Consider the following 27,036-nt stretch of genomic DNA (forward strand, 5'->3'; position numbering starts at 1 on the left):
AATCCTCAGTTTAAGTCACTCTGGGTCACATGTGAGAATCTTCATGGAAATATCCATTCTTGTACATGAATATTACTGGTCAGCAAAAGAAAAATATTTATTTTAGATGTTGCATTTCTAAAATTACAAAGAAATGTGTTTGTGTATCTCTGTCTCTCAGTCACTCACACACACACACACAAACTTTTTTAAAGCTGAAATAATATATTTTTAGATGCTCACATAACGGAAGCAGATAAGTTGTTTTTCACATAAGCAAAAATCTAACAAACCAACCCCACAAAGAGAGAGAAGGAACCTGTGTATTGAAACCCAATATATGAACTATCAGCCGAGAAGAAATTTCTTCAAAAAGCTACAAACAAATAGAAACAGAAGTTTATAATGAATTCTTCTTCTCCAATGTTTTTATACCGTAAATGCCAGTAATACTGAACTGTGTACGTGACAGTACGAACTTGACGTATTATTTAGAACTGCTAACTCCATAGTAACAGAGAGGAAGCGTGGTGCAGTGCTTAGGGTCGGGACTTCGGAGACATGGATTCTGTTTCCTGCTCTGTGTAAGGAACCTCCTTGTGTAACCTTGGGCAAGTCACTTATTAAAGGTATTGAAGCCCCATAAGACTTTTCAAAAGTGCCCTGGGCATGTTTGAAAATCTCATTAGGTGCCTATCTGCACCTTTAGGTGCCTAGATACTTTTAAAATTCTGGCCCTTCAGTTCTCCATGCCTCCGTTCCTGCATATGTCAAATGGGAACCATAACTACCTGCCCACAGTGCTGTGATGATAAATTCATTAAAGCTTGCGAGGTGCTCAGATACTGCAGTAGTGGGGGGGGCAGATAAGAAAATAAGAACATAAGAATGGCCCTTCTGGGTCAGACCAAAGGTCTATCTAGCCCAGGATCCTGTCTTCCGACAGTGGCCAGTGCCAGGTGCCCCAGAGGGAATGAACAGAACAGGTAATCATCAAGTGATCCATCCCCTGTCGCTCATTCCCAGCTTCTGGCAAACAGAGGCTAGGGACACCATTCCTGCTCATCCTAGCTAATAGCCACTGATGAACCTATCCTCCATGAATTTATCTAGTTCTTTTTTGAAGCCTGTTATGGTCTTGGCCTTCACAACATCCTCCGGCAAGGAGTTCCATAGGTTGACTGTGCACTATGTGAAGAACCTAGGATAGCTAGATAACAGTACTTAATAATATTTCCCGTCCCTGTACAGATACTAATTATGTCTCTCTGTGCACATTCACTTTTGGAAGATATCACTTTTTCTGCCAAGATTTTTGTTTCCTGAAACTTTCTTTCAATGTAAATTCTTACCATGCAGTAAATGCTTTATTGCGTTAATTTTCCTCCTTGTTTTCTGTTGAGAGCAGTGTTGGCAATATCTGATTCTTTCTCCTGTCCCTTGTCCCCTGTGCAGTGAGCCAGCACTCTGGAGTCATTACTAACCACCTTGGGACCAGTGCCTCCTCCCCAAACTCGGAGCCAGACAACCATGCACTTTTAGATGAGAAAGAGGACTCGTATTTCTCTGAAATCAGAAATTTTATTGCAAATAGCGAGTTGAATCAAGCATCAACTTTAACAGATAAAAGGTAAACAAACAAAGCCACACTAATGGACACTTCTTACCAGACTGTTCAAAGGCTGGCCAGCCATCTGCATGTTCAGGGCTTGATTTCAAATAGTCTGAAGAGATTAGAGTAATAATGAGAATCCCGCAAGGCACTCAACTTAGACTCCTTATACAGAGTGTCCCAATTCTTTTCTGTTTGTGGCAGAAATTACACAAGAACGGCCATACAGGATCAGACCAAAGGTCCATCTAGCCCAGTAGCCTGTCTTCCAACAGTGGCCAGTGCCAGGTGCTTCAGAGGGAATGAACAGAACAGGTAACCATCAAGTGATCCATCAGGTTTGCAGAAAAGCCTTGGAAAGCTCTGTAAAAGAAGTCTAAGTCTCTAAGGAGCCAAAGTTCCTGTCACAGAATGAGTGGTACAGCTCAAACTGGTGTGCAGCGTGTGAGGAAAGGAAGTGCTGTCTTTGGGAGCGAGTGTAAGTGGAGGACCCTCCCATGAGCACAGAATTCAGTGGGGAAGGGCACTACTGAGGAAGAATCAGACACTCATCATATGTCAAGAGGTTCACTTTTCAAAACTCAGCCTTGGTTTAAGAGTCTGGTCTTCTTTGACTTTCATGATACACAGACGTTTAGTTTCTTGTTTGCCTCTGGGATCAATATTGTTCTTGGGAGAGTTCTGCAACTCCTCTTGGTGCATTTCTACTCCAGAGGCCTGGCCACCATATATCTTTCATTCCTTTCATCACCCAGCTCCAAGTGTCACAGGGTCCAACGCGGCACGGGAAAAGCCACGGCACCAAGTCTCAGAGCCCAGGCTCCCATCCCAGCAGGAAGGTCTACACTGCTATTTTTAGCTCCGTGAGCCCCAGTTAATTGGCCCAGGGTCTGAGAGTTGTTGCCCCGGGTTTTCCTTTGCAGTGTGGACATACCCTAATGTACCTTCAGTGTGAAACCACTCGAGCCTGGGGAAATGGCCACAGAACAATTAGTGGAGGCAAATTTGGAGCAAATGCAGCTTTGCGGGAGCTGATTGTATTCTGCAGTGTTATCCCCAATACGAACGACTTGTGAAAACCTCATTCTCCCCTACCTAAAAATATCCATTATTGCTGACCTGTCCCCCTCCAACCACTCAGACCATCTCACTGAAGCCAGGAAATTGCTAAAGGAGCACAGAAGCACCAGATCTGGGTTTTGGTTCAAGACTGCCAGCAGGGATGAGGAGGAATGTACCGTCGTAGGTGTCAGTAAAGCCACGTGTGTAATGACTTGGTTTTTGACCCTGCCTGGATGGAAATAAACCGAGTGCTGTGTTCCATCGCTGAGGCTGAGCTTAGACCTCAGCATGGAAGCAGACGTAGGTAAATGGCCTCACCCTTTTCACCTGAAACATGATCCACATAAAAAAATCCCCCTCCCATCAAAGAGAGCCCTTCAGAACAGGCTTGTTAATGGCAGTGGCTTAAAAGGAAATGTGGCCCAGATCCACCAAAGTGCAGCCCCTTCAGAAAACCATCGCCCTCTCCCCATATAGATGCTTCCAACAAGCCCCTTCCCACCCAGACTCCCTTTTCAACCTCTCATAGCTTGTTTGTATAGAATAGACATGAGCTCTCTGTCCTTCCACACTTTGCACTCCTTGGGCCAAATTTAGACCTCTGGTGAGCGCCACTAGCTTCTGTGGAACTGCACTGGCTCACAGCAAGTCTTAATTTGTCCCTTTGACTTCCCCCTTCATCCCCTTCCCATCAAAAGTCACTTGGCATCTCGGGCTCACTGCTACATTGAGTCCCCCTTCCCAAGTAGAGCTGGGTAAATAACATCATTTTCAATTTAATGGCAATTTCAAAAAGGAAAAAAAATTGTTTCACATAGGACAGGAAAATTTTAGAAATTTCTGGCAAACTGAAAAGTTCAAAAAAATTGCTTTGGGTTGAATGAAACATTTCAGTTCTGTTCTTCACTCTGCTATTCTTTAACCCTTTTGATATTTAAAGTAAAATTAAAAGAAATTTTTAAACAAAGTTGTTTCAAACAAAAAAAAATTGAAATGTTTCAATAGAAAAAAATTTCCAATCAAAATGTTTCCTTTTTTTCAGATTATTTTGTCCTTTTTTGGTAGGAGGGGGGAAGTCCCCAAATCAACAATTAGGTGAAACTGACCAGAATTTGCCAAATGTTTAGATGTTGCCAAATGTTTATTTTTTCCTGGGGAAAAAAAGTTTGGTGTTTGCCCAGCGCTATTCCTATGGCTCCCTTCGTTTTCTCCATCACTCATGAACCCAGCCCTGGATATTCTGTTGCGTTCATAAACAAAGAACAAATTGTGCTGATGCTGGATGATTACGCTGCATTCAGCGCTGAACTTACCAGCAGGCCAGCCTCGTGTTCTTTGCCAGTGCTACAGTTGCGACAGTCTTTTAGAACTTTACATGTGGAATGAAACACTTCACTTCACCAAGGATGCTTGTAAACATGTGAAATTTAGACATGTTTTCCATTTCCTTCCCTACTCTGTTGCCTTCATCTCAGCCCTGAAAGCAAGATAAAGTAACCCCATCTTAGATACAGACTTCTCACCAGAGCTTTTGTTTAGATTGCACACGTGGAAATAAAATGGGGGGGGAAGGTTCACTGTATTTCCTGAGGGAAATTAGGAATCTTTCAACCTTGCCTGATATAGACAAAAAAATAGACAAGAGGAGAACTCCTTCGAAGGCTGGTATAATTGATCCAGAGGGAGAATCAAATTTGGGCCTGTACCTTAAAGAAAATCGATCAAAATTCTCTAAAACAAACATGCTGATGATGTGTTTAGACTGAGTGACAAGATCCAGGGCTTGGAAAACATCTGAGTTTCCCCTTAATTTTTTAAATCTTATTTTGACTGAGTGATATTTAATCTACAGGGGAACCCAAAAGGACATTCTGTGTTGTACAAATGTCACTCCGTTCCAGAGCCAGTTGTAATTATGTTCCTGCTGCTCTGTTGTTTTTTCAAATAACCATTCAATGCTGATACCAAGTTTGAAAGCTTTTTTGTTTTGGTTTAAGAAAAAAGCTAAAAATGTTTGTATGGGACCTCCATGTAATTAGTGTAACCTACATTCGACAAAAGCAACAGGACAATGATGTTCCTGATTTTATAATTAATTTGGTTGTGGAAACTTTCTTGGTGAAGATGTTAAAATTAAACTTCTATCATTCGATCTAGCAGCATCTCAGACTGTTCCAACTACATATTGTTACCAAATGGGATCTTGTTCTCTTAACCTGGTTTGTTTTATTTTGCTGACAGCTTACTTACTCTTATGTCCATATGGGTATAGCAAGGGGCAATGGGGCAAAAGAAGATGTACGTTGGCCGTTAGGGAAAGTTTGTAATGAAACCTATCCCAATGTGGAGCTTTGTTGATAGGCGAGTGGTTATTTTGATACTATAAGCACAGAGATAAACATGGCCTTTGGCCCACAGAAGTTACAGTGCAAAGGGTGAAGATACTTAAAACCAGACTGGACAAAATCTAGTTTTAAGAATGGAATATATTTGACTCACTCCATTAGCTCTTAGACACTGTAGAGAACAATCTTGCATTGGTAAGGAATAGCTTATCTAATAGGTATTTTCTGTCCCCAGCCATTCTGAACCATAAATAACAAATAAATGGTTAAATGCCTGAATCTTGCACCAAAATGGCAATGCAATTGCTGCTATCAACTGACATCTTGGTTCCTTCCCCGGTGCTCAAACATTCCAGGCCAGAAATCCAAGACGTTGATAGCAACTCCCAGTGTCATGGGATAGCAAATGAGAAACCAGAAGATGTGGATGAGGAGGAGGAAGAATTGGAGGAGGAAGATGATGACAGCTTGACAGGGAAGTCACAGGATGAAACAGTATCACCCACGACGGAGCCCCAAGGAACGTTTGAGGATGAGGAGGATGAAGAGCCCACATCCCTCACCATGAGCTTTGACCATACCCAAAGGTGGGTGGGGCCATTTCCTCTGGGAAGCAGAATGGGGTTAGATTTCTCACCCTGTGTCATTAGCAGGTCATGGGTGGTATCACTTTATTTTTCAAACCATGAATCATACCTCCAGTTTGCCCTAGGAACTTCATTTTCACCATGGTGGAGAGCACAAATAAATAAACTGAAATGCAAAAATGTAAGAAGACAGATACACAAGGCCTGAAAAATGCAAAGCGGGAAAGGCAAACAGCACATGAAAAAACCAGCCTCCTCAATGTATCATGAACTCTTCTACCTGACACAGTGTCAATGTCTCAATTTTTAAAACCCTGTTCAGTGAAAGGAGAGCTGATGCAAGGAAATCTAGATAATGGCAGTTTTCCACTACCCCACCCATGTTATCTGCAGCAAAATGGCAGCATCCTCTTGTCTCAGGATATAAGGCCTTGCATTAATTTCAGATGAGATGGTGCGGCTGGCCTTTGTGTGGGCAGAGTGGATGTGTCCCCATGCCTTTGTTTGCTTTTTGTGCCATCCATGCTGTGCACCCTGGTTCATAAACCACCAGGAAGACACTTGCAGGTACAAAAAGGACACTTTTGAAACATTTAATTGGTATTCTGTTTTACTCAGGTGCCTATCCAGGTTGATAATACAAAGCATCCCAGTGTAAAGCTGTGTAAACAAAAATAGGCAACTATCTGCTGCAGACATAGTTTACAGTATGAGGTAGAACATTAGCGTGAAAGAACCCTAGGATAACTATACATTAGAAAGCGCAATAAACTATAGCAGTGTTTGATTGTAAAGATATAAACAATGGTGCAAAATGGAATCCACTCCTTCTGTTAGCTCTCTTACCGACTTGCCTTTCACAAAATCTGTTGCTTTGCATCCATGAGCTGGCATGCCAAAGTTCATCCAAAGTATGCTCCTGTAGATAGGGCAGGAAATCAGGCTTCTATACGTTACTCTGCCATTGACTCACTATGCACTCTAGCATTTAAGTTATTTTAAGCCTAAATGTTCAGGAAAAGTCTATTTTTGACTCTCAGTATTTTCAGAGGGGAGGAGCACCTGCAACTCCCACTGACTTCCATTGGGGTCGTTGGTGTTTGGGAAAATCAGGCCGTAAGTATCTAAAGTTGGTCCAAAACATTGGGCACTCAACACTGAAGTCCACTATTGAAATCATAGATCTTAGCCTCTCTTGTGCCACAGGTTTCTATCCACTAATGATGCTTTGATATCTATGGATGAAAAGTGCCATATCATGCAAAGTATTATTATATTCAAAGGGTTTTTTCAGTGTGTCAGTGTTTTCCAATTAAGCCTATTGTAAACCCTGGGGAATATGGTGCAGTAGCTCTATTCCCCCAACTTTCGGGAATAGCTAGTAATCAGGCATCTCTGAATCGGAGACCAGAATGAAAATGGTAACCACACAACATATGGTAGCACTAATGCTTGAGATTTACGTGCGTAACCATGCATTCCACTTTTTCTTTGCTCCTTGCATCATGTGCATTTTTTGGTCCACCTGTCTGTCTGTCTCTTCATGCATGTGGCTTGTGAGAACCCCATGGTATGTGCATGCAGGCACTGAGCTAGCAACACACACATTGGTTAGACTGTAAACGGTGAGATGAGCTAACAACAGGTCAACCCCTTCCCCTGGTCATTGGTACAGGTGTATTGAGGAGGACGAAGCCGGCTTGTTAGATTTGGAGCAGATGCCGAATTTTGGGAAGGGGCTGGATCTTCGCAAAGCAGCCGAGGAAGCATTTGAAGTTAAAGATGTGTTTAATTCCACCTTAGACTCTGAGACAATAAAACAGACTCTGTACAGGCAGGCTAAAAACCAGGTAGGTATATGACAGAACATTTTATCGAGCTTACCTCCAGCATTTAGCATGGGATTATCAAACAGCTGGGTTCCTTTAGCCAAGTCTGTGTTCTGTCCATGCTGAATTGGAATTCTGATGGTGAAGACTAACTTGTAAATCACATCTGTTTGCTACCATGTTGCAGTCCAGGAAAAAATAGGAGTTGGGAGGGAATTGTTAACTCATATTGTATATAATCAGTTTCACATACCCTTATAACTTTGTGGAGTGAGTGCAGGTTTATAGCTATATAGCGATGTAGTTTATCTATCTGTATCTGTCTATAGAAATGTATATAGAAATATGATAATGCAATTGTTACAAACTTTGGGCCAAATCCTCAGCTGGTATATATTGGAATACATTGGTTTCACTGGAATAATGACAATTTACACCAGTTGAGCATCTGGCCCTTTGAAACAGCAGTAAAATATAACAGGATTTAATAATAAAAACATAAAATCTGATTCAGAATGATAGTTTCTAGACTTGCTTGGAGAATTGCATCATCTTAAGCAAATTTAGAAAATGCCATTGTTTTGTGCATTAAGCTTTAAACCTAATGCCACTGCACCTTTAAGATAAAATCCCCCTTCTTATCAAAAGACATACCAGTTCAGGCACAGCAGAAGCTGATGCAGGCCTTCTTCCAAAACTCAAAACAAAATCCTGAAGTTTGAAAGAGCTTGGAAATTTTTTTTTTTTTAAATTAGCATGGCTCTGTGCTCGCTGGTTTTGCCATAAGCAGAAATGGCACGAGGGGCTCTGTTCTCATGAAGTTTGCATCCTGGTCCAAATAAAGCAGCAACAGATCTCATGAGGGAGCCGTTCTGTGAGATGTCCAGCCACATTACCAGAACAAAGAGGATACGTTGAGACAAGCTTCAGAGAAACACTCTGCACAAAACCTGCAAACTTTTTGCCATTAACCATCTGTTCTTATCTGCTTAAAAGAGGCCACATAGTTCAAATGCTTCTTTTAAGAATACCAGTGCAGGTTTGAGTATATTTACCTCTGCTTCAGGTTTTACTGGGGATGAGATCAGCTACTGTACTTGGCGTCGTTCTGTCCTCTAAGCAACAGGAATATAATACAATTTATGTTAAAGATCACCCAAAGATGCAACTAAATGCAGTTGCCTAATAGAGGTGGGTCTTTAATTAAAGGTCAAAGGGGACTGTGCTTGAAACCCTAAGGCTACTTTATAGTGACTGCTTAAGACTGGGGCCAGGAAGTTGAGGTGGGGGGTTGCCTGTTGGAAGTGTGGGTATTTTGTACAGATTTGACTGCACTTAAGGGAGTATTTTGGCTATGACGAGACCACTGAAGTTCTTTTCTAGTGAAAAAAGAGCTCATTTATACTTTCAACACAAGCCACTTGCATGCCTCTGTCTGTGTCCTTCTACTAATACGCTGAGTGTACTAACTATTTAGGCACAACTTGATTTTTCTTGATGGCAATGTTAGATCGGGCACATGATTGTTTTTTAACGTCATTTTGTAGTAAGTGAGATCTAAGATGTTACATTTTGTCAGATATGATATAACTTGGACAATTTAAAAGTCTCTGCTCTGCATGTATTACGTGCAGGCAATATGGTGGGAAAATAATATTTATCTGGTCAGACCAGCACAGAAATCTTACCTTTCTATCAATTTTGGCTCACTGTCACTGTAGTATTGAAATGCACACAACCATGCAAACACCCATAAAGCAGAACGCCCTGCAGCGCATACAGACGAGCATGAGATACAATGGTGAGACTGAGAACTGGATCTGAATTTGAGCTTCCTTTGGGGGAGGGGGAAGTTGTATTTGGAGTTTTGGGGAAGTTTTATTACTGTTATTTATTACATGTGTGCTAAGCACTGTACAGACATCTGCAGTAAAGAGAGCGTCCAATCTAGGGCCCCTAGCCTGCAAAGATTTATACACGTACTTAACGTTACACACCATGGGTAATTCCCTAGATTTTAACTCACAATGTGCAAAGTTCAGCACATTCATAAATCTTTGCAGGATCAGGACCTGGGTTGTGACAAGATGCAAAAAATGAATGAGACAAACAAAAGTGGAGGAGAAGAAGGCCTGGGTAGCAGCAAAGCAACCAAATTACTCTACAGAAAGCCGTGGTCTCTGTGCATTCACGGACTAGGCTTTGTCGGCTGGTAGTGCTGCAGTGAACACACACAGTCATGCCTGCAAACACACACCATGCTTACACTGCCAAATGGACATACACAACTTCACACACGCTCCAGCTCCCTCCAGACACAATGGAAATGCTCAGGAAATGAAACAACATGCCATGCACAAGCTCATCTCCACTGAGTCACTTTTGTCTTATATATCTGAACCCCCATTTACACTTCTCCTTTTACGAGTCAACAATAACTTCTGAAGGCCAAAGTTTCACAGGCATGAGCTCCTGTCTTCCCCAGATGTACCGCAAAGTTATCATGCCCAGGTGGGGGGGATCGGCACGACTCAGTCAGCAATGCACACTGTTCCATATGCACTTTTGAAAACTATGTGAAAAAAGAAGGCCAGAACTCCCGGGATATGTTCAGTGGGAAAAGTAATGTCCTCTAGGAGAGGGGCCTAGATGCAAGTGTCAGCATTTGTCATGAAGTGCAAGGTGCAAGGAAGGAAGCAAGTTAAACCCACTGCTGCCTGGTAAAACTCTATGGTAAGGTCCTTGGGTTTTCCTCATGTGTGAACATAAGTATTGATTGGCAGGTAGGATTCCCAGCCCACACCAAAGTGAATGGCACTGACTGTCCCCAGTTTCTGATACGTAAATCGTTAAATGACTCTATACTTCATGTGGATTATGCCAGGACCCAGGAGAGTGTATTCACCCATTCCCCTTCCTCTGCTTCTTCCCCTCCTTTAGGCTTATGCAATGATGCTGTCCCTTTCTGAGAACACTCCCCTTCACACTTCTTCCCAGAATAATCTGGATGCTTGGTTGAACATGGCAGGAGCAGCCTCAGAGTCGGGGACCTTTAATCCCATCAACCATCTCTGACGGGTCGAGAAGGCACTGGTTCAAGGTCCGAGTGAGGAGGTGGTGATGCTGTGACTGCCCTATCAGAAATTCTAGCACGCAGAAGATGGATCAGAGGGCCGCAGGGAGTCGTCTGGGCTTTTGGCTGGGAGAATAAACCTGTCACATCTACCCTACAATTCGCGAATTTGTATCTATCCACAGTTGTTGGTTTCTAATTTGTTAGAAAGAAACTCTCCAAACTGGATAGCCCTGAAGCAGCCCTAGGATTCCACCATCTCTAAGAATAGTGTAAACCATAAGTGAATTGCAATGATGCAATCAAATACTGGTCCCTTTACAGTTACAAGACATTATAACTGAGCCAGCTGGTTTCTGCTTATAAACTAAAACTTGAAGTCATTCGACCCCTTGCCCCCCTCACACACCACATTCACTTCAGTTGAATAGCAGTCATAAGGGGGCTGGGGTGGGGGGGGGGGAGATCTAGGACTGATCCATCCCTGGTATAATTCTGATATAGTCACCAGCGTTATACCAAGGAATGGTGAATTTGACCCATTTTACTTAACTTGGCTCTTTGAAATAGCGTGAAATTCTGCACCCCCCACAACAGCACTCATCTTTACACTGCAGAGTGTGTTGTTGTGAGTCGCTATTGTGGGAAGCCATGCTCCCTGACGTGCAATGTCCAAACAGGGCTAGCTTCTGCCAAGAGCACAAATAATTGGTGCAGAAGGAGCGTTGCTGGGGCTGCTCATACATGCACACAAATACATAGACAATGCCCCGTAAGCTCAACCCTAGAAAGCTACTGTGTAGTTTCTCTCCCAGAGGGTCTTTCAAATGCTCTCTCTTCAATGTTGGGGGAGAAACCTCTGCCCTGTGCCCTTGTGTTGGTTTGCTGGTGGTTGCTTATGCCAAGTACCCTGCCATCATTTACCCCATAATTTTGATAATATGGCTAAAAAAAAATCCTTGTTTTTAATAACCTTATGAGTGCAGCTCAACTCCTCAAGCATGTGGCTAAGGAAATATATTTTCTCTCTGGATCTAAAATTACTTGCAATTTTTTACGGATGATTTTAAATTGCTTTGAAGTCTCAGCTCTTTTGCTGACATAAAGCAGCCTCCAGAAATCCTGTGACATTAGTTTGTGCTATTTCTACATTGTAATAACAACCTGGTGTTCTAGCTGTGATTTTTATAGGTAAAGCTAAACCTGAACATAATTCTGAAAGGGGTTAGAAATATTACAAAGAATAACATTGGCTACTCTGACATTTGTAATGTGTGTGCTGAGAAATGCCTAGATATGGTGTTACAGAATCAGGATTGCCTAAAGGTAAGACAGGTGCCTGCCACCAAGTGACTTTAAGTTGAATCAGGGGTGCTACAAACTTGCCCATCTGAATGCTGCATCAGCAACTCACCTAGGAGCCTCCAGATGCTCTAAGGACCCAATTCTGTAAAAGCCTGACTCTAGCAGTTTTTCCGCCGACTTCAATGGACTTTGGACCAGGCTCGAAACACTTAAAGCTGGGTGTACCACTTGTAGTAAGTGCTACACCTAGTAGTCAGTGTTTGCAGAATTGGGTCATTAGCTGACTTCAGAGAAACTTCTCACAGTAGTAAACACATCTACTAGTAAGTGTTTGCGAGATTGGGCCCCTAGTTTATTTGTGCGGGAACAGACTGCAGCTGCTCTGCTGTTGAATATGAAGATGCAGATCATGGCAGTAGAGGAGGTTCCAGCATGCAATGCTCCATCTGGAAGCAATTGCTCAGATTACAGTGGTGCATTGTATGCTGGGATTTGCAGTCCTGATGGGCCACACCTCATATTCCAGAGAAGGTCAGCCACAGGACTCAGCTGGCCCCTGGGGCTGCACCTCTCTTTGCCACTGGGGTAGAGGGAATGAAAGGATAATCAGCAACATCAAATAATTCTCCATAGTTCACCCAGGGAAAGACGACATCCCTCCTGCTAGTTTCTCCAAGTCACCATGTATATGCGCTGAAGGCTCTGAATCCAACAGTGATCTATACCCTCCCCGGTTTCAAATGTTTGCACAAAGCTCTTGACTAAGTGTAGCCCAAGAACTGACAATGTCAAAAGAAACCAGTCTCTAAGAGTCAGACGGAACATTCCTTTCCCTGGCACGTCTGCCTATGCTAACATTACAGTACTTGCCATTCACTTGGGCTTTAAATTATTCCCATAGGGGCCAATTTAAAATAATAAAATAATTGTTTTTTTTTCCTAATGGAATTTACCTTAATCTGTATATAACTTGTAATTTTTTTTCTAATTCTTTTCTTATTTTATTTCTTCCTTAACAGTATTTTTTGCATTGGATATCATTATTGTGAAGAAATAATGTTAATATAAGTATCTAGTGAAGGACCAAAATTGTGTAATTAAGGTTGTATGTTGTATGATTGATAACCAGGGAGTAGATTTTTTTATGTGCCAAATGACCCTAAATAATCCTGCTATTCTTGCTGCCGCTTTTCCCGACAATCATGTTTTGTTAAATTTGAGTTTCAATTACATTTGCATGTAGGATGTGTTCTATTTATTTCTTTTATTGTTTGGAAAAAATATCACAAGAAAACAAAAACAAAACGAAAAACCCTTCCAACATGCCCTTAATAAAAAACAAAAGAAACAAACTAAAAAGAGAGATTTCAGAGTAGCAGCCGTGTTAGTCTGTATTCGCAAAAAGAAAAGGAGGACTTGTGGCACCTTAGAGACTAACCAATTTATTTGAGCATAAGCTTTCGTGAGCTACAGCTTAGTCTCTAAGGTGTCACAAGTCCTCCTTTTCTTTTTAAAAAGAGAGAGAGAGAGAGAAATAAAGCAACAAAAACTGTAAATAAAAACAACTGTGAAATTCCATATTGTAGCCAGGATGGCATGCAATGCAAATGTGCCATATTGGCGGGGGGGGGGGGGGATCAGTGCTTATTTTTATAAAGGAATTGAAACAAAATCCCATCAGTATAATTTTTGTTACCTATAAGCAATCTATGCCTTGTAAATACCTGAAATACAAATTGAGCAGTGTAGCTGCAGGATAACACTGATTCAGTTTTCAGAGTAGCAGCCGTGTTAGTCTGTATTCGCAAAAAGAAAAGGAGGACTTGTGGCACCTTAGAGACTAACCAATGTATTTGAGCATAAGCTTTCGTGAGCTACATACATCGGAATGCATCCGATGAAGTGAGCTGTAGCTCACGAAAACTTATGCTCAAATAAATTGGTTAGTCTCTAAGGTGCCACAAGTCCTCCTTTTCTTTTTACTGATTCAGTTGGCATTTGTAGCCATTTACAAAAGTAACTGGTATAATTTCCAAAACTAAAAGGTGGCTCTTCTAAAAATAAAATGGTACAGTATATAGCGAGGTTGTCAGCAATATTATATCACTATAAATATTCACTCTTTCGAGAAACAAACATACCCCAGAAGAACCTGCAAGGTGAAGTTTCATCCTGCAAACATGTGTAGTTTTAAAGTAAATCAATGGGACTATGTATGTGTTTGCAGGATTAAGGCTCAGAGGCCCACTCCCATCAACACTATCACCGGCCGTGCTTACCACATAGTACTCCCCACAGCAAGCACTTAAGCACATTCTTAACCTTAAGCATAGGAGCACGTCTGTCCCTATTCAGTTAAAACGGGTAAGTCTGTGCTTTGAAGTCAATGGGACTACTACATGCTTAAAGTTAAGCACATGCTAATGTCTCTTTCTGGATCGGGACAAGAGTGCTCTGCATCTTGCAAGATCAAGCTCTAAGAGCAGAAGTAGGTATTTGCAAGGTCCGATCCTAAGTTTTGTCTGTAAGTAGATGGCATGGGTTTTTGAAGAGGGGTCAGCCTTGCTTCTCCATATATAGGGATAACTTGCCATGGTGACCTCATCTCCAAACCATAGGCAAAGATCTTAGAAACAGAAATGTTGTAAAGGCTTTTTTGACTTCCCTCCAGTCTGTGGACACTGCCCTGTTATTTCTTGCATTGTTTCTTCAAAAGAACAATGTGTTAAAAGCTCTTAATTGTGCCTGACAATGAGCAATATCTGTTTACCTTCTAGGGACCAGGGTGTGCCACCATTTCTGGGGCTGAGTAGCTCACTGATTTGAACAGGGCTCTTTGAGTAGTACGTTACCAATCACCGTGAGTAAGGGTGACACAGTCTAGCCCTATATTAAGAAGATTAAATTTTTTTTAAATCATAAAATGATTTTTTTATGTTTCCTGTTATTTAAAAAACAAAAAAGACCACACTTTGTTTCCTTCCTTTTCTTCTAGCTGGTCTCTGTCAATTTAAGTATCCAGACTTCTCTAAACCAGCACTGGCTACACATTTTAAGATTTTTTCCAAGCAAGATAAGCAAATACAATGCCGAATCCAATTTATGTTTATCCCTTAGCCCCTTCTTTAATTGCACTCAAAACGTTGCGATTTGTAGCTAATGTTTTTGGGGCTTTAACAAAAAAACAATCGCTTATTTTGAAGGATGTTTCCTGAGACTTGCTTATGTCAAGAATAAATAGAGGCAAGAAAGATCCCACAATCAGAACTTAGACTCTCCTTCAGAACTAGCCAGGGGAAGGATCTGGGGCCTCTGCTGCAGCCGTGTAGCTCATGTACACCCTACACCACTAACATATTATGCTCAGGAACCAATGCTGTTGATGTGGTACATCAAGGGGTGGAGTTAGAGTGATTTCCATAAGGCCTGGTAATTGTTTGAAATCAAGGGTACCATCCAAGAGGTGATTATAACTAAGAATTTTGTTGGATGGGGGCTATTTATTTTACCTGTTTTCATGTCTGCAGCAGGTAGCCATATTGCCATAACTAGTGGGAGGTGAGAAATGGGACCTGCTGTGTTATTGTTCAAATCACTAGGTGGATCCAAGGAGGCTATTAGCAGCCTCTGGCTATGCCAAACTGTTCAGTACTGCTGAAATAAAACTGTAAGACGGAGGGACCCTTCCTTCTACTGATTGCTACTTTATTTAGAAATTTTATATATGAGCTAATTATAAAAGCAAAAAAAAAAAAAAATTTCTGCTACTCCTTTCTATTGCTCACTCAGATACCAGCATTCAAAATAACGATATGAATCACTCGGCAGATACAAGGTGCAATGCAACTGCTGTGCGACGGAATGTGCCAGGTCCATCCAGGTAGATTGCACTTGTTTTGTTTTTGGAAGATCCAGGTATGTCCAGGTAGAATGCACCAGATTTGCTGTTAGACATACCAGGCATGTTCCTGTTGAAGACACTTGCTGGGCTGCTGGTGCCTCCTTACAGAAGGCATCTACTGTGTTGCTGAACATACCAGCTGGGTCCGACATGCCATTACGTCACTGGATGATCAGAGCCCAGCCGGCAGAGCAGCATGCTAGCAGCAAACCAAACCGAAAGGGTTAAGAACAAAACATGAGCTGAAATGCTATACTACATTCCAGGACAAAAAACAAAGTTACGATTTTCTTCTTGCTCAAAACGATTAGTGGAGCCTCTCGATTTCCCCAAAATCAGCACTTAGAAATTCAATAGTTATTGAAAACTGCTTCTCTTTTTCATTTCATACGAAGCATTTATAAAAGCACTTGCACAATGACATATTAACATGTTTAGACTCTAAGCATCAAAGCACTGGACTGTAAGCCCCCTCTCACCCCTCCAGCCTATTTCAATCTACTGACTTACATTCAATTTTTACGTGCTGTATTTTGTGTGTGTGTGTGTGTGTGCGTGTGTGTGTGTGGTGGGGATGGGGGGGGAAGCATCATGGTGTAGGAACCTGCACTTTGCTGCCTGTTTAAAAACAAGCAGGGAGTGAAACAATCTGCTCAGATTTGCGTTGGTAACATGAGGGCAAAAGCTCTGCTCCTAGTTGATGGTCAGTAGTGTTTAAAGCCATGAAACTGTTTCTCTGTAGTGTTGAGTGATACTGTGATTAAAATGTTATTGCATTATTCCAATATTTTTTCTTTATTCTGTCATTGATTCTTATTACCACTTTTGGAAAAGAACGAAAAAGAGAGAGGAAAAAAAAAAGGCAGCTTTGATTTCCAAATGTGCAATTCACGTGTGAACAAAGTAATTCTGAAAATATTTCTCAATGTATTTTACGTTCTCATTACTCTCTTCAAAAGTAAGAGATGTTTTGCCCTGATGTCATTTTCAGCCTGCAGAAGATGTAATTTAAAACATATATATATTATGCTTGCAAAAATCATAAATCTGTGCATCCTATGTCATTCCTTCTCCCATTGTTACAATACAGATTTGATTTAGGGTTTGTTTGTTTTTTTCCTTTAGAACTGTATAGTGTTTTGTTTTTTTAAAAAAAAATCAATTGTAAATGTCTGGTTTTCATATAATGTTTAAAAAACATTGAGAAAGAGGATGGTGCTTGTTCCATATCATTCTTGATTGTATATTGCTTCTGTTATGTTTATAAGTAAACTGTGCATGACTTGTGTTTAGCAGTCATTATTGTGTCTGTTTGTGAAATTTTTATCAAAAAGAAAAAAAATTCTGTAGATGCACTTACTGTATATGTGATTAGGTTTTGCGTCCAAGGCTAGGAGCCTTGAACTGCCAAGGAAGAAAAAAAAAGAGGTGGCAGTTATTAATTAATATGAAATCGCTGTGTTGGGAGCATAATGAAATAAAAGATATGAAGTGTAGAAAATAATTAAAAAAAAGCGATTTTACAAATTTCATTTTGATGCTTGTGATAAAAGGCAAATGTATTTGTGTAGAGAAAGACCTTTAAAATAATGAATAGGAAAGCTGATTTTGAGGTTAATGCTGTAGAATAGGAATGTATACCAAATGTAATCTTTCCAATGCTACAATGAATTTATACATGAGATTGATATGCAATAAACCTGTGTGCTTTTCTAAGCAATGGCCCTGCGAACTTTCTTGGCACAAGACAAAGTACCACAAAGTGATGCCTGAAAGTGGTCCAGCATTTTCATTTTGACAGTAGAGAAATGATAATAAAGATGTTTGGGCCTAACAGACTCACCAGCAGCCCCATGAATTTCCGTGGGAATACAGGTTTGTTTAAGGGATGGGGCCTATTATGGCTGTTTGGTTTAAGGCATGGGGAAAGATGGGTATGTAAAAGTTTGGGTTTGGGACTTTTTCGTAGTCTCAATTGTGGCAAACAGCATCTTGGATTCCCTCCACCCACCCACTCCATTGTTGTTGCTGTCTTCTAACACAGAGTTAGGCCAGTCAATTCTTTTCTCCACTGTAAGTTACACATCACATGGACCTAGAGACCCAGGAGGGGTTCTCCAATGGCAAGAGGAACTCTAAAGTGCTGGCAGTATTTCTTCAGAGAAGGCCAACGAGGACTGCTCTAAGGATGAGGACGAGTCTAAGCAACTCTGTGTGACAGAGCACAAATGGCATGAACTCACATTTCAGTAGTGAAGCACCTGTGGTGACGACGTGAACAGGGCCTACCCCAAGTTGGCAGGACATTTGCATTGTAAATAAATATGGTAGAATTACCTTAATGAGCATAACCTTTACATGGCCACATCTGAAATGCAGCAAGAGATCTTTTAAGCAGAACTTCTGGATGTTTTGGAGAAGACAACTAAGGTAAATTAGGTTCCTGATGCCCTAACCCTCCTGAGTAGTTCTTCCCAGGTCAAGAAGAGACAGTTTGACGTTTGAGTACCCAGTAGCATTGGCTAACAGGAGTGCCTCTTGCTTAGCAGAAAATCCTTAGTGGCAGGTGAGTCTCATACATTATAAGAGGGAGGAATTAAAATACATGGCAAATATTTTCCCTTCAACACGATGAGCAAAGAGTTAGTGAAATATCTAGAGATGGCGGTCAGATGTTTCAGCGGGGGCGCTGGGAGCAAAAATGACTTGAAAGCAGGGTCTTTGAACTAACAATGTGCATTACAAAACTGATGAATGGGCCATGCTTCAAAAAGTAATTCATAGTGCTCAAATGACAGTATCCAGCATACAACATAATAGCACTTTCCCGGAGTTTGCCATATAAGGGTTTCAGTCTCAGCCGAACTCGGAGTTGAAATCCTCGGCATCTCTGTGGCGGCTGGCAACCTCTCTCCTTATTAGCCCTGGAGGGGAGTAAAAAAAAAAGAAATCTATTGGATAAGAAAGCTCCAATAATAGAGTGATTGTCAGGCAGGCTGTAGAGAGAGAACAGAGACATTTAAGAGAATATTGCTGACAAGTGGACTTTGTCGTCCAGAAAGCATTTGAGTCTCACCATAAACTAGCAAGAAAAAGGCTCCATTTTTAGGGAGGGGAAAAAAATCAACAGGGGAGGAAAAAATGAAGGTCAAGGAAAGATCTGTTCCCAGCAAAATGCGTGTTATCAGCTGTGGGGTGGATCCATACAGTATTGCTGAGCAGGGTCAGGTTTTGCTGACTTGCTGTACCTCAGTTCTGTGTTGATAACCTTATTTTCTTTAACATACAAAACATAATAAATTAAATGATGCAATCAAGGGATTTGAGATCAATATTTGAAGTGCATAGGAGGATTTTATTATTATTATTATTTTTATCACAGTACCTAAAGGCCCAGCGTAGATCAGAGCCCCACTGTGCTAGACACTGAATGTCCACAGAGTAAGAGGCTGCACCCACCCCAAACAACTTACAATCGAATCAGACAAGGCAGATAAAAGGTGGGAGGAAGCATGGTAGACAGGTATGCAGTTATATGTATATTTGTCTACAAATGAGGGGTGACTTCCAAAAGCGAGGGCGAGGGTCAGGAAGATTAGAGGAAGGATGGTCTTGTGATTCAGAGATCTGGGTTAAATTCCAGCATGACTCTAGGCCAGTCTCTTAGACTTGCAATTCAGCGGGGCAGTTAAACATGTGCCCTTGCTGTAAACACGAGTAGTATCTCTGGGGTCACAAGTGCTTTACTCCGTTGGGACCTTAATCTCCCCATGCTTCAGGTTCCCTCTGGGAAACGAGGATAATATTTTCTTTTTACCCTTTCTGAGTGAATCTAGTGTTGGTGAAAGATGCTGGACTGCAATCCTCCACTTATCCGCAGGAGTGAAAGCACCAGCGTCTCTCACACCTGCCTGCTCCAGGGTGCCTACACCCTGCTGTGGAGACAACCAGCACGTTACACTCATTTGATCCTTGGCATGTCTGCTGCAACTGGGCCAGCTGGTGCCGGTTGGTAGCTGGTACCATTGCTGACAGGTAACAATGGGGATCTGGGTTCTTTAGGCCTCCCTCATGCAGGGAGCCAGCACAAAGCCCATGTACCACTTAGGCTCTCAGAATAGGGCTTAAGTGGCCCAAGTGGGGCTGCATGCTGGTCTCTACACGGGCTGCTTTTCACTCTTGGATCGCAAGATGCGAATATAACTGTGTGGGCTGGAATTGTCACTAAATCTACAGTCCCACTTATTCACTAGAGTGCTAGCTGTCACCTACTTTCCATCGCTGACCTAGCCCAGGAATTGATACTTTCGTTTGCCAACTGTTAGTGTGATGGGAGAATTTCTAAAGGTGTCAGAACTTCTTCAAACTATCTGAAGTCCATCAAAGGGGCACTCTGTCTTGTGAGTTTTCTGGCCCCTTCTTGCTTGTGGCTGGACTGGAAATACTATGGAAACAACTTCTCTTGTGTTAGTTCAAGTGCAGAAATTAAATATAGGAATAATTAGGCCTGGGCTGAGCCACAATGCCTGAAGGGTAAGCCAAACCCTTCTGAAGTTTGGGATGGTTGGAGCTGTGCTTTTGGTTTGGCTCAGTGCAAAGAAGGGAGCCAGCTGCAAAATTTGGTTCTGGATCGGAATATTTCCGCACTCTAGGCTCTTCAATGCAAGGGATCTGGATTGGGCTTATTTCTAAAAGTATTTTTTTAAGCAACACAAGTTCTAATCAACACCTTGATCCCGCTAACCCCATGGATAGCTTGATCTAGCCTCCTCCTTGCTTTGACCTTTGGCAACAATGGTTCTGGATGCCAGCATCATAGCTCTTCTACTGGTAGAGAGATCGCTTGGAGAGCCAGCCTTAGAAATGTGAGCAGATGTGCCCTGTTCAGCCATCTCCCTGCCCCCAACCACCATCACCAAACAGAGTGAAGACAAAGTTTCTGCCAACAGCCTTGCTAATAGCTCCCTGTATCATGTTAAGGTCACTGCAAAAAGATTTCCTGGAGAGAGCCCAGCGAGGGAAGATGCCCATATGAACACTGGCGCTACGTAATAGGTCAGGAAAATAATGAAGGAAAAGATCTGCAATGAAAAGCTCAATTGTTGTGGGTACAATAACGCCCACATCAAATTCCATCGCAGTGCCATCCTCAAAGGCAAAGAAAATGCCCCTTATTACATCAGCTTGTGCCCACGGACAGCAGAGCCAAGACCCCCAGATTATCGATGTCAGTAACAAGTGATGGGGGGGAACTTCTAAAGATCCTGAAACCTGTATGCTGAGGTGACCCATGCTGGAAATGCTAATGCAAATGTCCCACATCTCGACAGTGTAGGAACTGGAGTTTATCCTCAGATCTCAGGATTTCTTTCTCCCAGCAAAAGGAGAAGCATGGAGATTTGGGGTTTGTTTGTTTTTTTAAAGGTTTAAGTTTTTGAACAAAAACTGGCTCCCGATAAGTGTTGGGAACAAGTTTGGGGTGAAAATGCAGCTCAGTTCTTATATAATGCAGGCCGATCAGCTCAGATGTGAAGAAAGGCGCAGAAAATGCTGAGAAACCAGTGACAGATGACTGCACTTGGAAAGTGTAACTGGGTTTTAGCATTTGAAGTGTTGCTATAGCAGTGTCCGTTCCTGGATATTAAAGAGACAAGGTAGTGAGATCGTACCTTTTATTGGACCAACTTCTGTTTGGGAGAAAAACAAGCGTCCGATCTTCACAGAGCTCTTCCTCAGTGTCAGTGTGGTTTAGTGAGAGGCTTGCGATACAACAGTTATATAGACAGGGACGGTGCTGTTCGGATGGCCCAGAAGGAAGGTATGGGGGGAAAAGGAGCAGAACCAAGGCTTGGAAATGAGTACGGTTCCAAGCTTGTTTTTCATTTCTGGCAGGCACCTTGAAGCTCTAGTGACGCACGTCCCTGGAGAAACAGGACCTGATCCTGCTGGACTGGAAGGTTCTCTCTCGGACTTAGAGTGAAACTGCAGTTAGATCAGTGCTGGTTTCAAGGGTGCACTCCCACTAGACACGTGTACCCATTATCTACTTCTGACTAGTGCTAGCAACAGCCCTAGCCCTGGAGTATCACGACAAGGTGAGAAAACCCACCGTACCCAACCTGCAACAGTGACTGGGCCATGGCCAGCACTAGTGTGGCTGGACTAGGGCTGGAAGAAGAGCCCACGATTCCCAGCATCGGCAAGGCCTCCGCTGGGTGCACACAAGCCAGGGTGCTGCTGTGCAAAACGTGCCTCCATGTGAAGCGGGGGATTCGTCCCAGCCAGCCAGCCCATAGCTATATCACTGTGTGCCACTAGGGAGCGGTTTATCATTACATTTCAGTCTCTCCTTCTGCTCTGGAGAAGGCATCTGAATTCTTCATTTGTGTGACAAGGAAGTAAATTCTTCATTTACTCCACAGAACCTCAGAATTTTCTCTTTGCCCCTCGCTGCGATTATAAGATGACCCTGATCAGAGGCAGAGCTCCAGGGCAACAGTGGCCTTTTAAGAAGGACGAGGCTGAGCACCTGTGACTGGTCAGTTAACTCCCAAAGGAGGCCTCAGAGAGGGCAGCTGGCTTGAGAGGGAGGGAGACTGTGGGAATCAGACCCACAGGGGTGGGTGAGAGCTGCCTGAGACTCAGGGAAGAGACCAGAAGCAACCAGGAAGAGCTGACAGGAGCTGCTTACGGGAGAGTGGTGAGAGAGCTGAGTTTGAATGGGAGCTGAAACAGGCCTGTTGGTGAGAACTGTTCAAAGCTGGGGACCCCGGCTGACCAGATGCCTTGGGCAACGGCCTCTGGGAAAAAGTGGAGGATCCACATTGCTTAGGGGAAGCTGAGCCTGGAAGTGAGAGGGCTGCTTGGGAGAGTGGATCCTACTGAGCAGGAGCAGGACTCACAGGTAGGGAGGCCTGGAGGAGTGAAGCACTGCAGGGAACCTTCCGGGCAGAGACTGGAGTGAAGGGTGGGGGGACAGAGGGGAGAAGGGGACAAACCTGGGATTTGGTGGTGATGTCCCTGGAGAGGGGAATGGAGACCCGCTGTGTCTTGAGATGTTTGCTGTGAGAAATGGAGAATGGTTTTACTACAAAGCTTTTGAGGAATTGCTGCACTGGTGGGAAGGAATAAATTATGCCCAGAGATGGACTTTTATCAGACACTGAGAAACTGTTCCTTCCTGGGTGGAAGAAAGGGGAAACTGAGGCAAGAGTCCCTGTCGTGGTACAGCCTACTGCTGGAGGGTGCCCAGGCACGATCCATTATGACAGTTTATAAATATTTTGGGCCATCCACCAGGAGCCAGAAATATAAAATACAGCAAACTATGGAGAAGGGAGAGCACAGTCATTCAGCACACACCACAGAGACTGAGGGATCCAACGGTAGCAGAAAACTTGATAATATTGACAACTCCCTTCCCCAGACAGGCTCACTGAGCCCTGCCAGCTCCCCACTTCATTTTTCACCATGCCCCCCCCCACCCCCTTCAGGCCCTCTGTAACTACCTGGCTCTACCTGGCCAATGAGGGGCTGATGCAGAGGGATGGAAAGCCCCCTCTTTCCCCAGCCCTGGCCTTTCCCTTACATCACTGCAAAAATCTTGTAGGGAAGATGCTTTGGATCCTGTGTGTCAGGAGTCCCAAGTAGGATTAATGTGCACGCTACACGGACAAGTTCCTGGGCACGGCCTGCGTGTTAATTCACTTTCCGGTATCCAAACCCCCTTACAGATTATTCCTGCCCTAGCAGGGGAAGGGAGAGCTGGGCATGGGGCTGCCCATGTTGAGCATACGGGCATGCAGCTGCACTATTCCTGCAGCATCTCTGGTGGGGAGGAAGGCATTCTACCCTGTGCCTAGTTGAGCACAGTTATCCAACAGGAGAGAGAGAGAGAGAGTGTGTGTGTGGTTTGCTAGCTCACACAGTGGGCCCCTTGACTAGCTCGTGCTAAAATTAAAGCGGGCACATATAGCGGGCGCAGCCTTCTGGAAAGTGTTTGCATGTGGGACACTGCCATGAGAAATTATTAAAGATTAGCTTCAAGGCCACCAAGGGATCCCAAGCAGGAAATGTTAACGCCAGATTAATGTTTCATGGAATCAGTTCCTGACCACTTGTCCCCCTTAGTCCTAGTTCCCTGAACCCCAGTTACCTGGTACCAGATAAGCCCAAATTCTGCATGAGGTTTAGCTAGTGCAGATCCCTGCATGTGCATTGAGTCCCATTGAAATCACTGGGGGTCCAACCGGCCCCCAAAGAAACCTTTTCTGCCTATTTATTTATCCACACTAACATGTTCTTAGGGTCTCATACGAGGATATTGGCTACCTTGAAATATACAAATACAGCTCTTCTCAGCAAAAGGTTCTAGCCAGCAAAGCAGCTGCTCCATTAATCTAGCTGGGAGGCAACCCAGTGCACTCAACTTGCTGCGATTTCACCGTAGTGAAGTGTTGGAAATAACGGCATGCCTCCAGCCCGGGGAGGAGTGTATTATACCACATGTGCCTGTGCGGACATGCACAGACATGTGACTGTAATGAGCCATTTGTCCTATTTTACTCCAGACTAGGAGCCCGAGCAGACAAACACACAGACAAGGAGTCCACGGGCCTACTCCCATGCTTCAGGTTAACCTGTCTGTAAGGAGCAAGGCCCCCAGGTAGGTTCACCAAGAACTTTATCCCACGCCCTGGGGAAGCCAAGCATCTGTTCCACTGTAATAAAATTGGTCTGACCGCCTAAATATGCAGCACCTGTGGTCTCCTGAAATCTCTGCAATACAACCCTTGGAACAGCAGAGGGCAGCCTTACACAGCTCCCGCTTTCTGCCCGGGAATATAGCCACACTGCTCTGCCTGGAGACAAAACTCACTGGAACCTGATACTCCCCTGCCCCGTGCCTAGCTTTGTCCTTCAGATCCTTGCAAAGCAGGGCCTCACTGCACCCAGATGGGAATTCTCCATTCCTTCCTAGCAGTGCTAATGATTTACACTCATGAGCACACGGGCAGATGATGGCACTGCTGGGCCCTGGGAATCGGGCACATAGAGTACCCTACACGACAGCTGCTAGCGAGGAGAGCAAACCTTGATTTAATATCACACACCATTGACATCTGAAGCCCGAAGACGGACCCAATTTTTAAATAGCCCAACCCAGGGCAGAGCTGCTGCCTTTATGTCCACAAGGGGCAAGGCTGTGTCCTCCCCCGCACTCACAAGTGGCTTACCTGATTTTGCTGGAATTTCTTCCAAAATCATACTTTAAAAACAAATTGCTGAACTTCTTTAGTGAGCTCTTTGCTCTTCAGCATGTTCTTGGGGCAAGACAGGGCCCCCCTTCAGTACACTGCCGCCCTGTTGGGGAGGTAGACAGAGAAGGCAAGTGCTGGTGTAAGAGGCTTGTTTTATGGATACAGTACTGCCAAGTGTAAACTGTAGAGTAAACTCCAGCCACTCAAAAATCACAAGATTGGCTTAAAAATCATGAGGTTTTTTTTTTGTAATACATTTGGGGTCTGTCTTTGCCTTCCGGTTTCTGAGCTTTCAGGGCTTTTCACTTCACCTTTTCTGGCTTTTTTCAGCCACCGTGAGAGTGAGAGAGAGAGAGAGTTACTTTGGGGAGAAAAAAAAAAAACCCAAACAAACCTAAAGCTGAGATTCTCTGGTGTCCAGCAGTGCTGGCTACGTTCGCCAGCCTCCAGCTCTGCCAACCCCTCGGCCTCCATCCCCAGCTCATCTCCCTTTCGGTAGCACCCCAGGGGTCCAGTATTCTTGCCAGCAAGTTAAAGTATGGGCTATGAATGGACTATAAGGTGGATAGAAAGCTGGCTAGATCATCCAGCTCAACGGGTAGTGATCAATGGCTCGATGGCTAGTTAGCAGGCACTGTCAAGCGCAGTGCCCCTGGGGTCAGTCCTGGGGCCAGTTTTGTTCAACATCTTCATTAATGATCTGCATGATGGGCTGCATTGCACTCTCAGCAAGTTCGCAGATGTTTTAATCCGGCCCTTGAGCTCCAGCCAGGGAGCAGGGTCAGGGCCTTGCCCTGCTCTGCGTGGCTCCCAGAAGCAGTGGCATGTCCGTCCTCCGTCTCCTACACATAGGGACAGCCAGGGGGCTCCACATGCTGCCCCCGCCCCAAGTGTCACCCCCGCAGCTCCCATTGGCCAGGAACCACGACCAATGGGAGCTACAGGGCCCTCGCCTGCAGACAGGGCAGTGTGTAAAGCCGCCTGGCCAGGCCTCCCCATAAGAGCCAGAGAGGGGACATGCCTACTGCTCGGGGTAAGCGCTGCCTGGAGTCTGCACCCCACCCCGGATCTCCCTCCTGCCCTCTGAAAAGCACCCTCCTGCACCCCCAACTCCACCCCACAGCCCTACCCCCAGCTGCAGCCCCCACCTGCACCCTGAACTCCTCATTTCTGGCCTCACCCCAGAGCCCGCACCCCAGCCCCCCCCCTTGCATGAGCATTCATGGCCCGCCAGCCCATTCCCAGAGCCAGACGTGGCCCTGGGGCCGGGACGTTTGCCCCCCCCCGGTCTAGGACGGACCCCGGCTGCAGCGGGACCCCTGGCCAGGGCAATCCCAAAGAGCAGCCGGGCTGCGGCCAGGTGGCTGCCTGGGCGGGCCGGGCAGGGGTGGGGCTCCGCGGGGCGGGCGCCTCTCGCCGCCTCAGTCTGCGGCCGGCGGAGCGGGGCCCGGGACACGCACCTGCCCGGCGGCGGGGCGGCGCTGGAGGCTCCCGGCCGCAGCTGAGTCCCGCTCGCCGGCCGCACAGGTAGGAGAGGGGGGCGCCGCTCTGCGGGGTCCGGCTTCCTCCGCCGCTTCCCTCGCGGGGCGCCCTGTGCCCTTCCCCGGCCCGGCTGCAGGTCCCGAGCCGCGAACACGGGACCCCCCCCCCGCGCACGCCCCCATGTGCTGCCCCGGCGCCTCTGCAGAGCCGCCCCCCCCCCCGCAGCCCGGGCCCCGAGGGCGCCCCCTTCCCCCCCGGGGTCTGGCCGCTGGCCCGGGCTCCGGGCGAGGCGGGCGGCCCGGGGCGGGGACGGCACCTCGGCTTCCTCCTGCTGGATGTTTGGGGCGAGACCCGCCAGCCGGCGCGGGGCTCTGCGGGGCTGGGACCTCCGGCCGCCCGGCGCCTCTGGCTCCCCTGCGGCTGAGCCCGGCCCCAGCGATGCTTTGCAGAGAGGAGCCGCCCGCCGCCTCCCGCGGTCTCGGGGCTGGGTGGCACGGAGCCCTGCTGCCCGCCCCCGGGTGCGGCTTCTTGGCAGGGCGGGGGAAGGGGCAGTTTGCCTTGGCACCCCCATGAGAGAGGGCCCCCAAGCCAAGTGGCATTG

At 44.9% G+C, this 27,036-nt stretch overlaps 2 protein-coding genes and 1 long non-coding RNA gene across 8 annotated transcripts in view; 2 read left to right on the forward strand and 1 right to left on the reverse strand.

Moving 5' to 3' along the window:
- Positions 1–17,409, forward strand: part of PRDM16 (PR/SET domain 16) — a 440,044-nt gene extending 422,635 nt beyond the window's left edge. For 4 of the 5 annotated variants that reach the window (XM_048824857.2, XM_048824858.2, XM_075121183.1 and 1 more), the window contains 4 exons: positions 1,435–1,609; positions 5,355–5,585; positions 7,261–7,435; positions 10,355–17,409. In XM_048824857.2, coding sequence (XP_048680814.1) covers positions 1,435–1,609; positions 5,355–5,585; positions 7,261–7,435; positions 10,355–10,489 — 716 coding nt within the window. In that variant the 3' untranslated portion in view covers positions 10,490–17,409. The remainder of the gene's footprint in view (positions 1–1,434; positions 1,610–5,354; positions 5,586–7,260; positions 7,436–10,354) is intronic. The other variant, XM_048824859.2, reaches the window with a different exon arrangement.
- On the reverse strand, positions 17,058–26,861 carry LOC125624309 (uncharacterized). Of its 2 annotated transcripts, XR_007353269.2 has the most exons (4): positions 26,752–26,861; positions 24,930–25,056; positions 22,692–22,755; positions 17,058–18,617 (listed from the first exon to the last, which is right to left on the reverse strand). It is a non-coding gene; the product is annotated as an uncharacterized LOC125624309 (long non-coding RNA). The 2 variants fall into 2 exon arrangements; XR_007353270.2 differs by lacking the exon at positions 22,692–22,755.
- The window catches only part of ARHGEF16 (Rho guanine nucleotide exchange factor 16), a 36,641-nt gene continuing 35,563 nt past the window's right edge, over positions 25,959–27,036 (forward strand). The window contains exon 1 of the mRNA XM_075121185.1: positions 25,959–25,986. Coding sequence (XP_074977286.1) covers positions 25,971–25,986 — 16 coding nt within the window. The 5' untranslated portion in view covers positions 25,959–25,970. The remainder of the gene's footprint in view (positions 25,987–27,036) is intronic.

The sequence above is a fragment of the Caretta caretta genome, chromosome 18, assembly GCF_965140235.1.
Source record: "Caretta caretta isolate rCarCar2 chromosome 18, rCarCar1.hap1, whole genome shotgun sequence".
Lineage (NCBI taxonomy): Eukaryota > Metazoa > Chordata > Testudines > Cheloniidae > Caretta > Caretta caretta.